Source organism: Anarhichas minor, unplaced genomic scaffold (genome assembly GCF_050575085.1).
Source record: "Anarhichas minor isolate MPS153535 unplaced genomic scaffold, ASM5057508v1 ptg000042l, whole genome shotgun sequence".
In the NCBI taxonomy this organism is placed as follows: domain Eukaryota; kingdom Metazoa; phylum Chordata; class Actinopteri; order Perciformes; family Anarhichadidae; genus Anarhichas; species Anarhichas minor.
The window spans coordinates 9,984,065-10,002,724 of NW_027466488.1; the positions used below are offsets into that span (position 1 = coordinate 9,984,065).

Genomic DNA, 18,660 nt, shown 5'->3' on the forward strand with positions numbered 1-18,660 from the left:
CCACAGCTGCCTAATGCACATATCATTTAAGTTTACTGAAGTCTTCCCTAACACGACCATCATGCAGCTGACCATTGAATTAAGGACTGATCCACCTTTTCATTAGTCCACACTATTTTGTGTCTAGTAAACGTAAACGTATAGAAAAGTCAGAGTCCAATAGAGTGATGTGTTTACATTCAATCCAGGAGATGTGGAAAAGAAATGACAACTGTAGTGACTTCCCAAAAATGATGTTGTTATGAAATTAAGGCTTATGTCAAAACTGCAGTAAGTATCTGTTGGCTGTATTAAATTAAAAACAATAATAGGCTGTCACAGTTCATGTCCAATAGCTCCTCCAATAGTTCTTCATTTTCCCCGTTGCCACCCTGAAGCTACACTCCCACACACCCACTGTGTGAATTAGTGATTCAGTTCCCTCTAAAACATTTGTACTCATGTTTCATTTTGAGGACTCCCTATTGGCAATTAACTCCTAGTCTCACAAACTGAAACGGTTACAGTATATGCTAGAATTATAATTCACACGGAGATAAAACTGCTGCGCTCCGCTAACTTCCGCACTACGACACTTGTCTTGATGCTCGAGTCAGTAGAAGTTGGAAGTCAAAAGAAGCTGACAAGAATCAAAATTCCCTTCTCACGGCTCTTCACTCCGCTGTGTGTCTGACTTCAGCTGAGCTTTCGTCATCCCTCTTGGTGCATCTCTCGCAATCTCAGTCTGTCTATCAGCGCTCTTTCATCTCCCGTCTCTCTCTTTTTACCTCCTGCCGCGCTTCACTCTTTCATTAACTTTCTCACCGTAACTGACATTTCTACATTGTGTTGCTTTCAAGAAATTCACAAAAAGCTTTCGACTGACATTTAGCTTTTTACTGTGTGAAACCACTGTTTTCTATCACGTGTATTGGGATGCATTGATTATTCACCCTCATGTTATCATAAGGGTTAAACATGACCCGCTATTATGTTTAACAGCTGAGGGAACCGGCTCACAGACAATATTTTAAGAATTCAGACATTAACAATTCTTCCAATTCTTTTGTTTACTAAAGGGGAATGCAGTCAAAGGCGGAGTCATCTGCTGTAAATGTGCTGCAGATGACGTCAGTGAACATGATGGGGCAGCTTTGACAGCTTAGATGAAGGTCCAACCTGGGGATGGAGCCAATCCGGCAGCCGGTACACAGACTTTGTGATGAATGACTGCGTTTTCTAATGCAAATTTATTTTTCAGCCTGTATTTTACGGGTTTAGCAAAGGCCAGCCATTATATTTTAAACTTAGGACAAGGGCAGTATACAGAATGTTACAACTACACAATGTTTCCAACACCTCTTCAAACTATTTCATGCCATGAATCTTCACCCTGAGCGAGTATAAATGAGGTGTTGTTGAGTACACGAGATGCTGCTCCTCTCTAATTGCCTTGTCAAGGCTGGGATGTGCCGTTGGGAGGAGGGCCCCATTCTTCATTATGCTGCCTCTCATAAAGTAAAAAAAAAATAAAAATAAAAAAAAAGCCTAAAGCCCTGGCAGTGGAGTTTTTTGAGTGCAAGTTTGTTGTTACCCCCTCTATTATTCTCAACTTTCCTTCAATTACCTGCAAGTTGATTTAGCCCGCTCCAGCTGCAAGATTGCTGCTGCACTTCAGGAATTGTCCAATTAATTTTAATATATTCTCCGGGGCCAGACAATTGACCAAAGCGAACAGAGTAAATTCAATATATCAGTTCAATCCAAGGCCTCTGTTTAACTTATACTTTGTCATCTTTAGGCCCCACCTCACTCCCCCCACATCTCAGTAACCTCCTTCATTCCCTCCTCTCATTTACTGTCCCGTCTGCGGGACCCCTCCCCTTTTTTCTGTTTTATCTCACACATCGCAGTCTTCCAATATCCGTTCTACAGGCTGCCCGCTCCCCACCCTCAGGGGAATTCCCCTCTTCCTTGAACTTCAATGTATGCAAACGTTATTACCCCCAACCCTCCCTTTACACCCGCGCTGGTGCAGCCAGATATGTCGAAACTTAGAGCCGCAAGGGACACCTTCATAAGTCGGACAAAATGACCCTTTCCACAGATTGTCTCGTCAATGTAATTGTGTAAATGCACAGACACGTGTGTTAAGTGTAGGCAAGTGCAGAAAAGTGTACGCGTACATTCACGCACCTAAAACCAGTTAAAAGGCAGATCGACCAGCCGATCGTCTGGCACGGCTCAGGAGCCTTCTTGTTGTGATTGAAGTGACATTTTCCCAAGAGATGAAGTCTGACTTCAGAGTTCTCGGAGCAGCGGAAAGACAAAGTGAAGCAGCGAGAAGAGAGAGAGAAAAAAAAAGCAAGGGGGGAGCAAGACTGAGCTGTAGGAGTCAAATGTAAGGCAGGAAGAAAAAAAGGTAGAGAGAAGGAAATGGAAACAGCACGGGTAGAGGAGGAGAGAAAAGAGTGATAAGAGTGAGTGTGATTGAGCACAAAGCTGGGACGAAGGCCAAGTTACAAGATGGCAGATGACAAGTGGGATGATGGACTGTGAGGTAAATAGATGAGAAATGAACAATGCAGACAAGGCGAGAGGGAGAAACAGAAGGTGATGAGTAGTGAACATGAAGAAGAACATGATGATGGATCAAAGGGAGGACAAATAGAAAGCAGATGGAGGAAGCAAAGGAAGAGAGAATCTGAGTTAAGGATATGCTGCAGTCCTCTAACCTCTTCAAAGCAGCAAGAGTCAAGTGTTTTCTTTGATTTATTCATTTGTATGATATTATTCATTATTATCATCATATTATTATTATTATTATTATTGTTAATGAGGCTCAAAGCAAAAACTGAGTTTAAATGTTGTTTTTTTGTCTCCAACTAAGATTGTTATGAAACCAATTTATTACAAATATCTGTAACAGGCAGAAATGGGCAAGAGCTGCATTTAGATTATCCAGAAACCATGACATTTGGCACTGAAAGCAAGAGAGATCATCCCTGCTAGTTATAAACATCAGTCAAACATGAGTAATCAAAACTGTTATTGTTAACCCCTTCAACCTGGCTTAATGAATTGGACACACAGTGATCGTATTAACACATGGCTGAACAAATGTTAAAGGAACCCTGGGAGAGAGAGTGTTAAAAAGACTGAAACCACATTGAACAACAAGCCTGTGTGCCAAGGAACTTTATTCTCTCAACAGCAAGTGGGAGAGAAAACAAACAAAGAAAAGGAGATCTGATGTTCAAACATTTGATTCAGGTTTGAGCTCTGTGGCACCAACCTGATCTGTTGGATCCGTATCAGGCCTAACACTGACTTTATTGACAAGACATGACCGATCATCACCATGAATTATTTTAGCCCTTTCAGCTCTGCACCGTTCATTGGCAGCTGTTGGATCATTTTGATGTGTTAAGCCACGGCTTCTAATCTTACATGCATGTGCTTCGAAATTAATGCTGTTTTAATGTGAAGGTAGAGGTCGTCCTTTGATGTGAAACCCAGCGTTGACCATGCCATGTACAAGACAACTTGAGAGGAGAGCTGCTCAGAAAACAACACTACAGTTATAAAAAGCACTTCAAAGGAGCTTTGTAACATAGGCTGTGTAAAAGAAGTGGACGTAGCCACCGTGAAGTCAACCATTGGTTTGTGGACTCGAGTTTGGCATTTTGATCGTCGCCATCTTGTTTTTTTTCCGGAACCAGAAGAGGCCATATTTAGAGGAGAGGGTGGAGCTGTGGAGGAGCGAGGCTCGGCGGGGCCAGGTACCAGCAAACGTTAAGTTACCGGCTAACTCTTGCGCTAGCTTATTAGCTTGGTTAGCAAGGTGCACCAGGAATATATGTTAATTATGATATTAATTGTGATGCAAATTATGGCCCTACTATGTTCATCTAAACAAATGCGTGCACTAGCAGCCTGTAGTCCCCTAAGTTATGGTTCACTTCCTACAATTGGCTGCGAGTATGTTCTCACTGCATGAATCACACTTGAGTTCGCTTAGAAATGATCTCGGATCTTGTTTTGCACGAAAGTATGATTACTGAGTTCACAACAGCCCTACACTAGCGACACTGTGGTAGCGACGCCGTGTGGTAGCGACACCGTGGTAGCGACGCCAGATGAGCAGTTTCGAGATATACGAAGAACACACAGACAGAGATTCCATTGTTTATAGTTGGAAAGATGGATAGATTTGAACTCGCAAAGATTTGTTCAACTGTAAAATAGAACTATGAAAAATCCCTCAGCCTTATAGCAACATAAAAAACATGCAGGTCATTGTCCTTTTGTCTAGCGTTATAACTGTTGAACTTCTCTTTTGGTAAAGTTAAATGGAAGTGAACTGAGTGAAAAAGCTTCACAGAGACATACAAACAGAAACGGATGAAAGAAAGACTGTTGCTAGCTGGCTGGAGAGTCTAGCTGGGAGTGCAGCGGGGTGGCAGGCCAAACGGGAACATCTTCATAGGGGCCGGCACGCCTTTTAAATGCTCTGGGTGTACTAAGGTTAGGACAAGACTTTGCTCTTAAAGGGCACATCCACACAACCAGGCTTCTTCTCTGCTACTCATACGTAATTCATTACCTCCTACTGAGATAGAAAATAGGGGGGTAGAGAGAGAGAGAGAGAGGGGGTGAGTAAAAGTGTATGTGTTGTGTGCCAGGAGAGCTTGAACTCCCACAGAGTTGGGGGCTCTTAAATGTGAAAAATGTCCTTCTGACTGCCTGAAGATACACAGGAGCCAACCCAAGAGCATATGGACTGCAAAAACAGCATTACAAATCACACTGCTACACACATACACACCCTCCCCCCCATCCACACGCACAAGCAGTCACATATACTCTAATGCCCACTGAAGTCATCCTGTGTACAAATCAGCAGGCGATGCAGCAAGTGCAGAGCAGAGAGCTTCTTGAATAAACGATCTGTCAGCTAGCTAGCCAGCCCCGGAGCCGGCGCATATTGGATCTCTGCATCCAGCAGCACTTCCTATTTGAGACGCCGCTGCAGTGCTAAGCTGGAGGCTACTGCTACAAAACAGCTCCGTGGAAATTGAAAGTGAATCTGTGTGTGCTGTTGCTTGCTCGATCCCTTTTTCTTCCATTTATATCCAACTATATAAAGAGCTGAGAATATGTTCTTTTTGGTTCAAGAGTAGAAAAAAGTTTAAAAAAAACACACCGATTCTTACCAGACCCACCACCGGGAAACATTTTTCCATTCTTCAAGGGTGTTGTGATTACACAAATTTAATTTGTCTTGTTAATTTGTCTATTGATTGGACAAGCACTGGCCTCTGGCTGGTGGGCTTTGCGTGCGTGTATGTGTGTGTGTGTGTGAGAGAGAGAGAGAGGGTAGTACTGTGTGTGTTTGATCAAGCACCTTATAGCAGGTATAACGCTCCAAGCCATGTCTGTCATTTACCGTTGATCTCACTGGACACAAATCATTACCGAGACAATCAATCTCACTAATACAGTTAAGGTCAAAGTGTGGCTTTGCTGATCAGGCCAGGCAGTCATAATGCTAAATGAGCCAGTTATATTGTATGTGGTGTCCGCAGTCTACATCTGACAAGCTGCAAAAGTGCAAGACTTATGAGAATTGATGTAATACCCATTTCTATAAAATATAAATCTAGTTTATTCAAAAGTAATTTTCATGGAGTGTTTTGGTGTTACAGTGCATGATTACGAACTAGAACTCTTGTTGCATGTCATACCCTGCTCTCTCCCTCCCCCATTTCTACACTGTCAGAAAACGCAATAAAAATATGTACGTTTTTTTGTTTGTTTTTCAATAAAAAATTGTTGGCCAACACAGAGATGCAAAGTAGATTTTTTTTACTTATACATATTCATTACATGAGGTTTGTGTTATAAGAAAAGATTGAAACCACTCATATTTCTATGCCATTGTGGAGGGTTGAATCTCCCCCACCGAGAGAAGGCCGGAGAGCACGCTCCACTGTTATTTTGCAGTAGAGTTGCTTCTTAATAAATCTACCATAAACTGGTTTACAATTAAAAGTATTTAATTCTACTGAAGCTAATACAATTACAGAATGAAGTACACTACTAACAAAATATATAATAATATGATCCGCGCGGAAAAGCTATTCACTCGCGACTCAGCCTGAAAACACAGATGCTTCCACGCTGAGAGCCGAGTAGGAAGAGAGTGAATACCTTTCCAGCACTTCCTCTTACAGTTTGAAATCCCCTCCCTTTTGGCCATCTTAATTCCTATTGGCTAATTTCGGTTGCCTCCTCCTGGCGTCAGGCTTCCGAAAACCCTCGCGCGGGCACAACCTGCAAATGTCTGTCTAGAAGTCTGACTTTCCCTTGGCTATTCTTCATAGTTTAATACATTCAATGACTGTCTTTTATGGCTTAACACTTCTTTGGTAAACATTCTATATAAAGATTAGGATTTGCAACTTTTGGCAAAAACCTTCACAAGTTTCACAAGCAAATATTAAGGTGCTACAATTCTACTAAGATACACTTCTAACTACAAATTCTAAAACACTTCTAATTATGAATCTTCTAATTATGTATTCCAACATACTTCTAATTATGATTTCTTAATTATGAATCATTAAACACTTCTATTATAATTTCTTAAAACACACTTCTAAACCCCAAATTTCCTACACCATACATATGATGAATTAGCGTAGCTTAGCATAAAGACTGGAAACGGGGGGAAACAGCTAGCCGGACTTTGATTACCCAATGAGCGGCAGTGGCTAGACTAACGCTGTTGTGAAGCGTTGTCAAGCTGTGCGCCGTAGGCGGCGTGTCTTCCCAATATCGCCCCAACATGGTAGTTTATTTTTACCACTCCCAAAAACCCGGCAGAACCAGTGGTTACACATCAGTGTCAACTGCAATCATCATCTTATCCATCATTGAACAGAAGAAAGATAATTTGAGCTGAGTTGCGTTGCTGTGAATGTTACTGATAGTATTGATTTTATCTATTTGGACTGCCATACTCTCTGCATGTATCTACAATGACAGAGGACACCCACAGCATATGTATGCTCTACTTGTATTTACTACCAGGAAACAGTTTCTGAAAGTCGTATTTCTATGCGGTAAACAATGATAAATCTGACATGACTGGAAGGTGGCAATCTTTCCACCACACAATAATTCTAACTGACTCCAATTGAGGTATAAATATCCCCTGTAAGTATTATACACAGATCAAATCACCACTGGGGAAACATCCCCTGAGGAGGTGGTGACAATGTCAAAGTAAATGCCTGTCAGACAGGTGGTGGGGCGGCTAGGACAGTGTCACACTTGTGAAAAATGTAATGTCAAAATGGAAGCATGAGGAGGTGTTCACTGTCAACTTTTGGGCCGTAAATATACCCAGAGAAAAGTGATTTATGTATGTCAACTAAATCTTCTCTTGACACAAGCTGGGCACAAGCCACGTATGTTAATAACGGGGGTCTCAGTTTTATCCTTCCATCTCTGCAGTCAGGTTTTTATAGAGATATAAAAATAAAAAAATCTGGTTAGAGAGTGACAGCCGCTCGTGTATTCAATACCACTGTATGCTTTGTGGTGGGGATGCAGCTTTGTACAAACAACTACAGTGGTTTCCAAACTATGTTAATGACCAGGTAAATGAGCATGGTAATTAAGTTTGCTGTGAGGGTTTGGTTGCATAGTTGCATTCTGTAATAGTGTTTTACAGCAGCCTCCGCTTGTATAAATCAGAACAGATTTGCCAAAAGGCAACGCAGCTCCCGAAAAGTCTCGGTTTGCACACAAGAGCGGCTCAGTTAGGCTGGTACATGCGTGGTTGTTTGTGTCATAGGTTGCACTTCATGATCACTTAAAGGTTACACTCTAACCTCATGAATAAAGTACTGATCAATACAACTCAGTATTGGTATTTGAACTGCTGCTCTTTTGTGCTAGGAATTTGGATCAGCTCCATGCATGTAAATGTGTAACATGACCCTGAATGTTTACCAAGATGGCTGTCTTAATCTAAAAATGCCTTTATGGAAAATGAAGGCTAAATAATTATGCATTATTACAATATTATTACAACCATCAATAATGATAATATGAATAACAATACTGTATTTGTATAGCCATTTGAAAGGTAGTCAAAGGCACTTAGGGGAGAGAGTTCCAGAGGGAGGCGGCTGCAGTGAAGGCCCTGTCCCCAGTGGTTCGGTGATTGTACCTGGTGAGAGGGGTGAGGGGGAATAACAATGGAAATTGAGGCCATGGCGACGTATTATGTGACCGAGGCGAAGTATTTAGAGCAGGGGTCTTCGTTTTTCAGGCCAAGGACCCCCAAACTGATAGAGAGATGGAGCAGGGACCCCCGACTATATATATTGTATACAATTGTGTTTTATATTAAACTGGGCCCAGTGCCATGTATACACATACCTCTTTATTGTGCATTCAATACTAAGCTATTACAATAACGGACACATTCATGTTTAGAGAAAAAATAAAATAAAAAATATTTTTTATTTTTTTTAAATTGTCTAATCAACCAAAACTTTCGCGGACCCCTTGCAGTACCTCCGCGGACCCCCGAGGGGTCGCGGACCCCCTGTTGAATACCTCTGATTTAGAGGATGAAGAGAAGGAGACCGAGCACTGAACCTTGGGGGACGCCTTGAGAGAGAGTTGGATTTATTACTGATGAACTGGTGGTGGATAGAGAGGTATGATTTGAACAAGGATGGTGGGAGAGGACTCGAGGCGGTTGAGGAGGAGTGATTGATGGTTTCAAAGGCAGCACTGAGGTCAAGTAAGAATAAGTATGTTGAAGGAGTGGGCATCAGAGGAGAGGAGGGGATCATTGGTGGCTCAGGACTGGAAGTGACCAGTTGGTTGTAGAAGGTCTCAATTATTTATTTGGTTGAACGACAGGAAGGAGTTACTTTCATCAACTGCGAGAGAGTGAAAAGATTGTCCATGAGTTCGAGACGCTTGTTTACTGTGGAGAAAAGGACTCTGAGGTTAGCAGAACTGGTGAGGTCAAGGCCAGAGTAGCGTGCGTTGGGAGCATCTTTGTATTACTGCGTGTGGTCTTTGTGTGCCAGGGTGTGTACTGTGAGGCCAGTTTTCTTGAAGAGCCGCTCTAAGTTGACGTTTCTGGGACTCCATCTGAGACCGCTCGGGGGTGTGCCACGAAGCGGTGCGGCTGAAAGAGACCTTTAAGCGGGGGCAAGCTCATCGATTCAGGAGGACAGTATAATATTGTAAAGGGTGACCAATTCTGTGAGGGGATTAATAAACAATATTTACATGCTGGAGAAAATAAATGGATTGAAGGGATCATCCAATAATCAGGTTTTACCTAGAACACCAGAGGTCAGTTTAGGCAAGGCCCCCCCCCCCCCCCCCCCCCCCCCCCCACACACACACACACACTCACTAGCTCTGTGTTATAACCATGTAATCTCTTCTCCCCCAGCGGCCGCAGATTGGATTTAGTACACAGCTATGTTCCCACTGCGTGTTTGTGTGTGTGTGTGTGTGTGTGTGTGTGTGTGTGTGTGTGTGTGTGTGTGTGTGTGTGTGTGAGTGCCTTACACCTCCTCTGGTCCACACAGCAGGGCTGGCTCGGTACAGCTGCCCTGCAGCAGGATAAAGGGCGGGTGAGTGGGCAGCTTTGGAAAAGCAAACCAGCATCTCACTAAGAAGCTGACGATCTCTGTGTGGGAATGTGCGTTGTGAAGCAGTGGGAAATATGATCAGGCCCAACGAGCAGCATCCCTGAGCAAAGGCTTAATAACAAGGTGAACAATCTTACGCACACGTAGCGATATGGTCAAAATGAAAATTCTGGAGGTATATTAGTGGCTTCTCGTGTGCCTCTTGACATTCATGAACGAAAAGGCAGTTCAGCAGTTGTAAAAACAAGTCTCCTTCTGCCTCCTCAAATCCCAAATCCCCCTTTCAAACTACTCTTTCGACGTCAAGTCATGCGTGTTGTAGGAAATTTGGGTTTAGAACTGTGCTTTAAGAAATTATAATAGTGTTTAACAATTCATAATTAAGAAATCATAATTAGAAGTGTCTTGGAATACATAATTAGAAGATTCATAATTGTAGAAGTGTTTTAGGATTTGTAGTTACAAGTGATTTGTAGTTAGAAGTGTATCTTAGTATTTGTAGCACCTTTAGCTCTATGCTTGTGAAACTTGTGAAGTTTTTGCCAAAAGTTGCAAAACCTTATCTTTATATAGTATGTTTATCATAGAAGTGTTAAGCCATAAAAGACAGTCATTGAATGTATTAAACTGTAAAGAGTAGCAGAGGGATAGACAGAGATTTCTAGACAGGCAATTGCAGCGGACGCAGAAGGAGCATCACCCGAGCCAGGCGGGTCCTAGCTGGCTGAGAGAGGAGGAGCCAGCTGGATTTAGCCAATAGGAACTACGGACATTATGGGATGTTTTTTGAACTATGTAAGGCGGGAGAGAAAGGACTTCCGTTCTCTTGCTCCTGTACCACTGGGTGGGTGGTAACGTTTTTTGGGGTGAGCAGGTCATATTCGGTGTAACTGTAAATAATGTACTCCACTATGCAATTGTTTTAGCATGAGAGGTATTAAATGCTTTGTTTATAATTGAAACCGGTTCTCTTTGTGTAAGAGGCTGGATTACATGCGGTTTCCACACAGTCTAGAGGTTCCTTGAACCTAACAGTGTCCTCCTGTAACATTATACTTTCCAGCACAGCTCTTGTACTTATAATACATTCATGTCGAGATGAGACCTTCGACATTCGGTTCGTGACGCGTTTTATTTGGAAGTGAATCATCCCATTTGGTCTGCTTCCCCTGTAATTACGCATCAATCCAATATGGCTCTTTGAGCTTTGAGCTCTTTGAACGCGAGCAGTGGATGCTTGAAGCTGTGTTCTTGGGTTGAGGTAGAAAAGCTTTTTCCTGTTCCCTTGTGCCCCACTGATCACAGTTAATCAAAAAGCTGCTGCTGTTGTTGCAGCAGAGAAGACAAGTTCAGAATTTGGTCGGGGAAACCAACTCTGTGTCACCTTAACGTCCATAAAATAAACAGTGGCACTCCATCAATGTTAGGCCTTTTTTTCCCCTTCCTGCTGTTCCTTTTATGTTATTTGTTCACCCTTATGCTGATGACTGAGGCTCACTGTTTCTCTGTAAATCAAGTCATTGCTGAAGAAGCTGGCTGTTCACAGAGTGCTGTATCCAAGCATATTAATGGAAAGTTGAGTGGAAGGAGAAAGTGTGGTAGAAAAAGGAGCAAAAGCAACAGGGATAACCGCAGCCTTGTGAGGATTGTGAAGCAAAGCCCATTCGAGAATTTGGGGGAGATTCACAAGGAGTGGACTGCGGCTGGAGTCAGTGCTTCAAGAGCCCCCACACACAGACGTATCCAGGACATGGGCTACAACTGTCGCATTCCTTGTGTCAAGCCACTCCTGAACCAGAGACAATGTCAGAAGCGTCTTACCTGGGCTAAGTTACCTGGGCTAAGGAGAAAAAGGACTGGACTGTTGCTCAGTGGTCCAAAGTCCTCTTTTCAGATGAAAGTACATTTTGCATTTCATTTGGAAATCAAGGTCCCAGAGTCTGGAGGAAGAGTGGAGAGGCACACAATCCAAGTTGCTTGAGGTCCAGTGTGAAGTTTCCACAGTCAGTGATGATTTGGGGAGCCATGTCATCTGCTGGTGTTGGTCCACTGTGTTTTATCAAGTCCAAAGTCAGTACCAGGACATTTTAGAGCACTTCATGCTTCCCTCTACTGACAAGCTTTATGGAGATGCTGATTTCATTTTCCAGCAGGACTTGGCACCTGCCCACAGTGCCAAAAGTACCAATACCTGGTTTAATGACCACGGTATCACTGTGCTTGATTGGCCAGCAAACTGGCCTGACCTAAACCCCAGAGAGAATCTATGGACCTAAACCCCAGAGAGAATATGGACCTAAACCCCAGAGAGAATATGGACCTAAACCCCAGAGAGAATCTACGGCCCTAAACCCCAGAGAGAATCTACGGCCCTAAACCCCAGAGAGAATCTACGGACCTAAACCCCAGAGAGAATCTACGGACCTAAACCCCAGAGAGAATCTCTAAGATGAGAGACACCAGACCCAACAATGCAGACGAGCTGAAGGTCGCTATCAAAGCAACCTGGACCATAACACGTCAGCAGGGCCACATGCTGATCGCCTCCATGCCACGCCGCATTGATGCAGTAATTCATGCAAAAGGAGCCCCAAGTATTATTGAGTGCATACTGTATACTGTACATGGACGCACTTTTCAGTAGGCCAACATTTCTGTATTAAAAATCCTTTTTTTGATGTAATATTCTAATTGTCTGAGATACTGAATTTGGGGTTTTCATTAGCTGTAAGCCATAATCATCAAAATTAAAAGAACTAAACGCTTGAAATATATCACCCTGTGTGTAATGAATCTATATAATATACGAGTTTCACTTTTTGAATTGAATTACTGGAATAAATTAACTTTTCGATGATATTCTAATTCATAGAGATGCACCTCTATATGCCTGTAAGGACAGTGAAGCTGGTTGAAATAATCATGAATACCTTCTATGGCTTATTTTTAAAATTTTCATATGTGTACATTGAACAGTATACTCAATGCTTTCCTCCCTTCTGCCTCTCTCTCTCTCTCTCTCTCTCTCTGTCATATCAAATATACTTTGAAGAATCATATCTGCACTTTGTATGATTAGAGAGGTTTACAGTCTGTAGTATGAAAGGGCTACTGCATTAAACTGTGCCAGTATTATCCTTTTTTATTAAAAAGCATTCAGTGTTGTTCATATCTAATATGATAGGGGTTCATCCTGAACTGCAGCTGGTGAAGATGATTTTTAATAATATTTGTATATCAGATAGCTTTGTGCATTATGCGTCCAAGCAAATAAATCCTTTCCTGTGTTGTGTTGGTAGATTACAATAAACTCCAAAACCTGCCTTACCATGACTAAAAGAACCGTAAAATAATTATTAGTTCTTTAAGAAGTGGTTGTTGTTCAGGAAATGTTTCATGAACAATCGTTCCTAGTTATGAAAACTGAATTTCTAACCTGTTTGTATCTGGAAATGGTTGTAAGCAGACCCCCAATAACTGTAGAATGGTTGCCTGGCGGCGCCAACGTAAAGGAGCGTAACTTTAGGCTCATGTGCTGATCCCAGGCCCACTTTAACCCCTGGTTACAAGTACAACATAACCTTAGGTGTCCAGCATTATTAGCTGTTGTTGTGAACCCATTTTCTAGAGAGACCTTGTCAAAAAATGTGGTTATACTGTAGGTCTTAATATTTTAGTTTAGTGCATATATCTAAAAGGAAAGGTTGTAAATGATAATAAAAGAAAATAAAGAAAATTCTAATGCAGTGCCCATACTTGGGGTGGCCGTTTGGTATTGCTGCTTGCATCGTTATTTGGGGGTCGGGCCGTTTGGAGCGGGCTGACTGCTTGGTCCTTGGAAGTGCAGCTTGCGGCATTCTGGAAAAATTGCTTGTTGACTCGAGTCAACACCGTGTCCCAAAGTTACGTCAGTGATGTTTGTGACGATTGTTCTGTACTTATATGATGCTGTTTACGTTTAACTTGTTTGCATACTTATTTTAGCCCAACCACGATGTTTTTCCTGTACCGAAGTAATTCTAATGCTAACACTAATAATAACTAAAGATGAGTCATTACTGGGCATAGAGATTGTCAGAATTGTACACAGAGATTACTGGTCCAAATGGTCACGTGTCAGTAGCTTCCATCTGCAAATAACAGAAAAGGCCCTCAACAAATAATTATATTGCAGCACTTTGGTGCATTGATCGACTTTCACGCATTTAAATTTAAATTCAGTTACATAAAGCTCCAGCACAGTCTAGGCTTGCTGACAATTTTTTTTCCCATGCAGTAGGTGAACCTTGAAACAAGTTAATTAGAGCTCTAAATATGTACAGCCTGACTCTAATTACACTCTGCGCAGTGACAAATCAGCCGTAGCTCCACAAACACATTAACTCTTCAGGATCTGATAGCACACGCTGTGGCTGGCTTTCAGATGCACACAGACCCTCTCACACCAACTAAAAGTAAAGAAATAATTCAGGGAATACACTGAAAACCGGCTTATAACACACACACACACACACACACACACACACACACACACACACACACACACACACACACACACACACACACACACACACACACACACACACACACACACACACACACACACACACACACACCCGGCTCTCCAGGCTGACCTCACTACCCACACATATTACTTTGGCAGTGATGGAACAACACCATCTCTCCCAGGAGTGAGGACCAATGCAAGGGAAGAAGCAGCGAGAGAGACAAGGAGGCGTTAGTCTCTCAGATTAAAACAGTAAATATACCAAGATGTACAAGACATTTTGTTCTCCGTTTCAGTCTGTCTGTAATTCCCGCCTGCCGCCCTCAGTTCAACAAGCTTTATTGTCTTCAAACCTCAACAATATTGCCACAGCAACAAAATAAATCCCTTAAGAGCTAGAGATGTACAGCGGCCGAAGCTCAGTTTACACACATTTCCACAGCTTTATGGCAGTATATGTTATAGTGAGTAGTAAGAGTGCGTGTGATTGGCTGTCCCACACTGCATATCTTTTTCTTCTTCTCTCAATAAACACATGTGTAAAAACAATTCTGTTTGATGGGAATCAAAGTAGTACACAGGCAAATGCATGGGGTGTCAGCTCTAACAAGATCAAAATCACAGAGTGTGAGTGTGTGCAGTTGTGTAAGGGTGACTGACACCGCCTGATCATCAAGTCGTAGAGTTACTACACACAGGGAATGAAACCTGAACTGGATTTCTGTTTCAGTTTACAAACAGTCCTCAGTCTTCAGGCTAAGTGAAAGAGATTAGCGTGTATTCATCCCGTCTTTCATTTGTATTGTACATTCCTGTTTCTGCCTTACCTAATGATGACCACATATGCAATACAGTTTGTTTTTCTATTTTCCCTGCAGTGTGCCGTTAACCCACCATGACATTTTGTTCTCCGTATTGTACATCATTTCATTCAATAAAGACTTTTATGGAAGAGACAAAGAAGCTCTCTGTGTGCTAACAAGCATGCTATAGTGACAGTTAGCAAACTAGCTGGCTCCACTGCTGACCGGACAATACGTTTACACAGCTCCTGTCTCACGACACTCTTTGAACCAATCATCTCTTGAGGAGTTTACATTCTGACAGAAGTGGTTATGAAAAATGAACATTGGGGATTCCATTGAAATGTATTTTACTGCAAAAAACAACAACATTTTAATAGCTGGTGTAACAGCCATGTAACCATTACTAAACTCTAACTATTACAGCCATATATCCATTACTAAACTCTAACTATTACAGCCATATATCCATTACTAAACTCTAACTATTACAGCCATATATCCATTACTAAACTCTAACTATTACAGCCATGTAACCATTACTAAACTCTAACTATTACAGCCATGTATCCATTAATAAACTCTAACTATTACAGCCATGTATCCATTAATAAACTCTAACTATTACAGCCATGTATCCATTAATAAACTCTAACTATTACAGCCATGTAACCATTAATAAACTCTAACTATTACAGCCATATATCCATTAATAAACTCTAACTATTACAGCCATATATTCATTAATAAACTCTAACTATTACAGCCATGTATCCATTACTAAACTCTAACTATTACAGCCATGTATCCATTACTAAACTCTAACTATTACAGCCATTAATTCATAAGCAAAGAGTTTAAATTTCTTTGCTTGCTGGCTCTCAATTGCAAAATGTATTGTTCAGGTGTTACAGCTGATGACATATGTGGATATGAATTTTCATCAACTGTACAAGTACCCCCCTTTTGGGAATCACTGTTGCAGTTAGTCTAGATTCTGCTGTCTCTTGTCAGAGTAGAGCAACACAGCAGAGACGATACCTCCTCTGTGTCCTATTATTCTCCATCCTGGCACACAAAGTCTACATTTTCCACCTCACCTAAAAATGGTAAAAAACTCCACTTTATAAATCAAGGGCAAATCAGCTTTTCATTATTTATTTTCTATGTTACAAAACAGCATGAAGTGACATCATTCTATCAAGCATTGTCGAAACCAAACCAGTGTAGTTTGAGATGATGATAAAAGGCTAGAAAGATATGCAATCTATGCAATGTTGCTATTGTACTTCCTCAAAACTGAGAAGAAACACAGTCGGTCCAGACAGGTTCAATTAATTAAATACAAAATAAAAATCTCATCTCAGTTACAGTGAATAGTGTTGTGCTGGGTTACGTTATGAAGCTTGAGAAGTCTCCTACCTATGGCCATGAAGTCCTCGTGGTCCCAGGCCTGCAGCTGCGCCAAGGGGCCGCTGTACAGCAGCAGTCCGTCGGCCACGTCCGTGATGAACTCCAGCGACACGTGGCTCTCAAAACAAGGCATCATGGGAGGAAACCAGGCATAGCCGTTGCTATGGAAACTGCGCTTGTTCTGCTGGCACTCAGGACCCTCAAACTGAGCTGGGCATTGGCACCTTGGGGAGAGGAGGGAACCAAGAGCCAAAACGACAGGAATTAGTGAGTGCAATAAATTTGGTTTTTTCTTTCTGAAGCACTTACTCTGTTTTGTTCTTTCAACTATTTTTTTCTCCTTCACTCAGTCTCTCTAAGTCTAGTTGTTTTCTCCTCTCAGACAGCCTTCCCCCTCGGCTCTCTCTCTCTCTCTCTCTCTCACTCCATCTGTTTCACTGATGCAGATGTTCTCATTAGTGGCAATACCACAGGGAGAATCGCTACATCACTAGGAAACTCTTCTCTGTGTATTTCCACACATCCAAGGACTTAATTGTTTTTCACCTCAAAATCTCTGTCTCACCTTTCACAAAAATTCCATCCTTGGATTTCTGGATAACCCCTCTCATTACCATTCTTTGTTTTAGTCCTTCCCCACTTGTTCTGGGATCTCTCCCACACTACCATCCGGTCTGGTTTTGTACATATGACCCATTTATCTCACCCATTCAAAAAATACATGAAAAGATTCTTGCACCATACGTGATATTTGATCTGAGAAGTTAAACATACACAACAATCAGAAGCAAGATATTTGCATGAGAAAAAAAAAACTTCTGAAATGTCAAACATACACAAATGTTGCATCCAGTTGGGTTCAATGTATGAGCGTAGAAAGCTGCTGAAGTGAGAGTAAAGCTGATTGTGCAAAACTCTCAGTCGAAACAGTATCGCTGCCCAGATCGTATCGTAGTGCTGTGGTGGAAGTAGTACTCACTATTCAGAAGCCTGAGAGAAAGAAATGTTTTTATGTGCTTTCAAAGAAATGTTACATTATTAGTGTTAATTATTATTGTCTATATGTTGGTGTCAAAACAATCCTGGAGCCTCCCAGGGGCCACCCCCTTGTTATAGCTGCACAACGTGTCAGCAATAGGGTTGTTTAATTATTTCCTGGTCTTTAAAATAAAAAAAATATGAGCACTGAGCTCCAAAAATATGTTGGGATTTTTTTTCATTTAATATAAATACTGCGTCGAACCTCTGGTAGGTGTCAGTGTACATATGATACGTTGAAAAGCGCATTGATTCTTACCATCTGCTGCCACATTTAGCTATTTACTCTAATGAATAGAAGAGGTTGCATCCTGTATATGGAAGGGCATCACACAATAATGCCAAACAGTAAATACTGTGAGACGTTCCATTTAGGTAGCAAACATTTGGCAGGAGAACAAAACTATTTTTGCAACTCCAGGAGGAACAGAGTTTGGACTTTTCTTTACAGTTAAATACAAATGTTTTGACAGATTTGACGGAGATCAGGGCTCCTCCAGAGGACAGCAGCGTCATTCCAAATGATACGAGTGGATAAACATGCAGTCTCTGCGTTGCAGCTTATCTGTCTGAAGTGCGGACTGTCATACACGATTGAATCATCGGTGACGGGACGGTTAATGATTGTGAATAAGTAATGAAGTTACCGCTGCATGTGCCACATCTGTAAAAAAAGCATTCAGCACCATTATTCATATTGTTCCTGCTGCTGGGTGAATGCTTCAGGTATCTAAGGGCATAAACCTACACAAGAAACATCATCAGACATCAGTGCTGACTTTTCTTCCATAACTGGTGAAAGAGGCCTAACTAACATTTCGGAGAGGTTTGTTTTGTGTGCGTGTCTGAACGTAAGTCTGTCAACTAAAACCACACAAACTGTGGATGTCGCGCTCTGTATGATGTTTTTGGAGCAATCTCTGAGCAGGAAGTTGGAGAAATAGAATAACCATTGTCATGTAGCAGTCCCAAGATCCTAAGATCTCACGAGAATGGGACGGTCTCATCAGTCTACTTGCTTCATCCTTTAATTCAGGTGGACGTTTGTTAAAAATGAATAAATTCCTTTTAGGTTCTTGAGGTATCGCCTTCCCCAGAATGGATCGGACTATGGACGGACACTCCATAAACACAATGCCACCGTATGAACAGCCTGAGATTGACCCACCGCTCTGTTTGCAGGTAAAGCCCAGTAAACCTCTACAGCTACTGGCTATTCTTCATT

The 18,660-nt window shown here is 41.8% G+C and overlaps 1 protein-coding gene across 1 annotated transcript in view; it reads right to left on the bottom strand.

Annotated features, from left to right (window-relative positions):
* LOC142970061 (neural-cadherin) overlaps nucleotides 1–18,660 on the bottom strand; it is a 295,060-nt gene that overhangs the window by 69,313 nt on the left and 207,087 nt on the right. Inside the window, exon 27 of the mRNA XM_076110212.1 lies at nucleotides 16,407–16,621. Coding sequence (XP_075966327.1) covers nucleotides 16,407–16,621 — 215 coding nt within the window. The remainder of the gene's footprint in view (nucleotides 1–16,406; nucleotides 16,622–18,660) is intronic.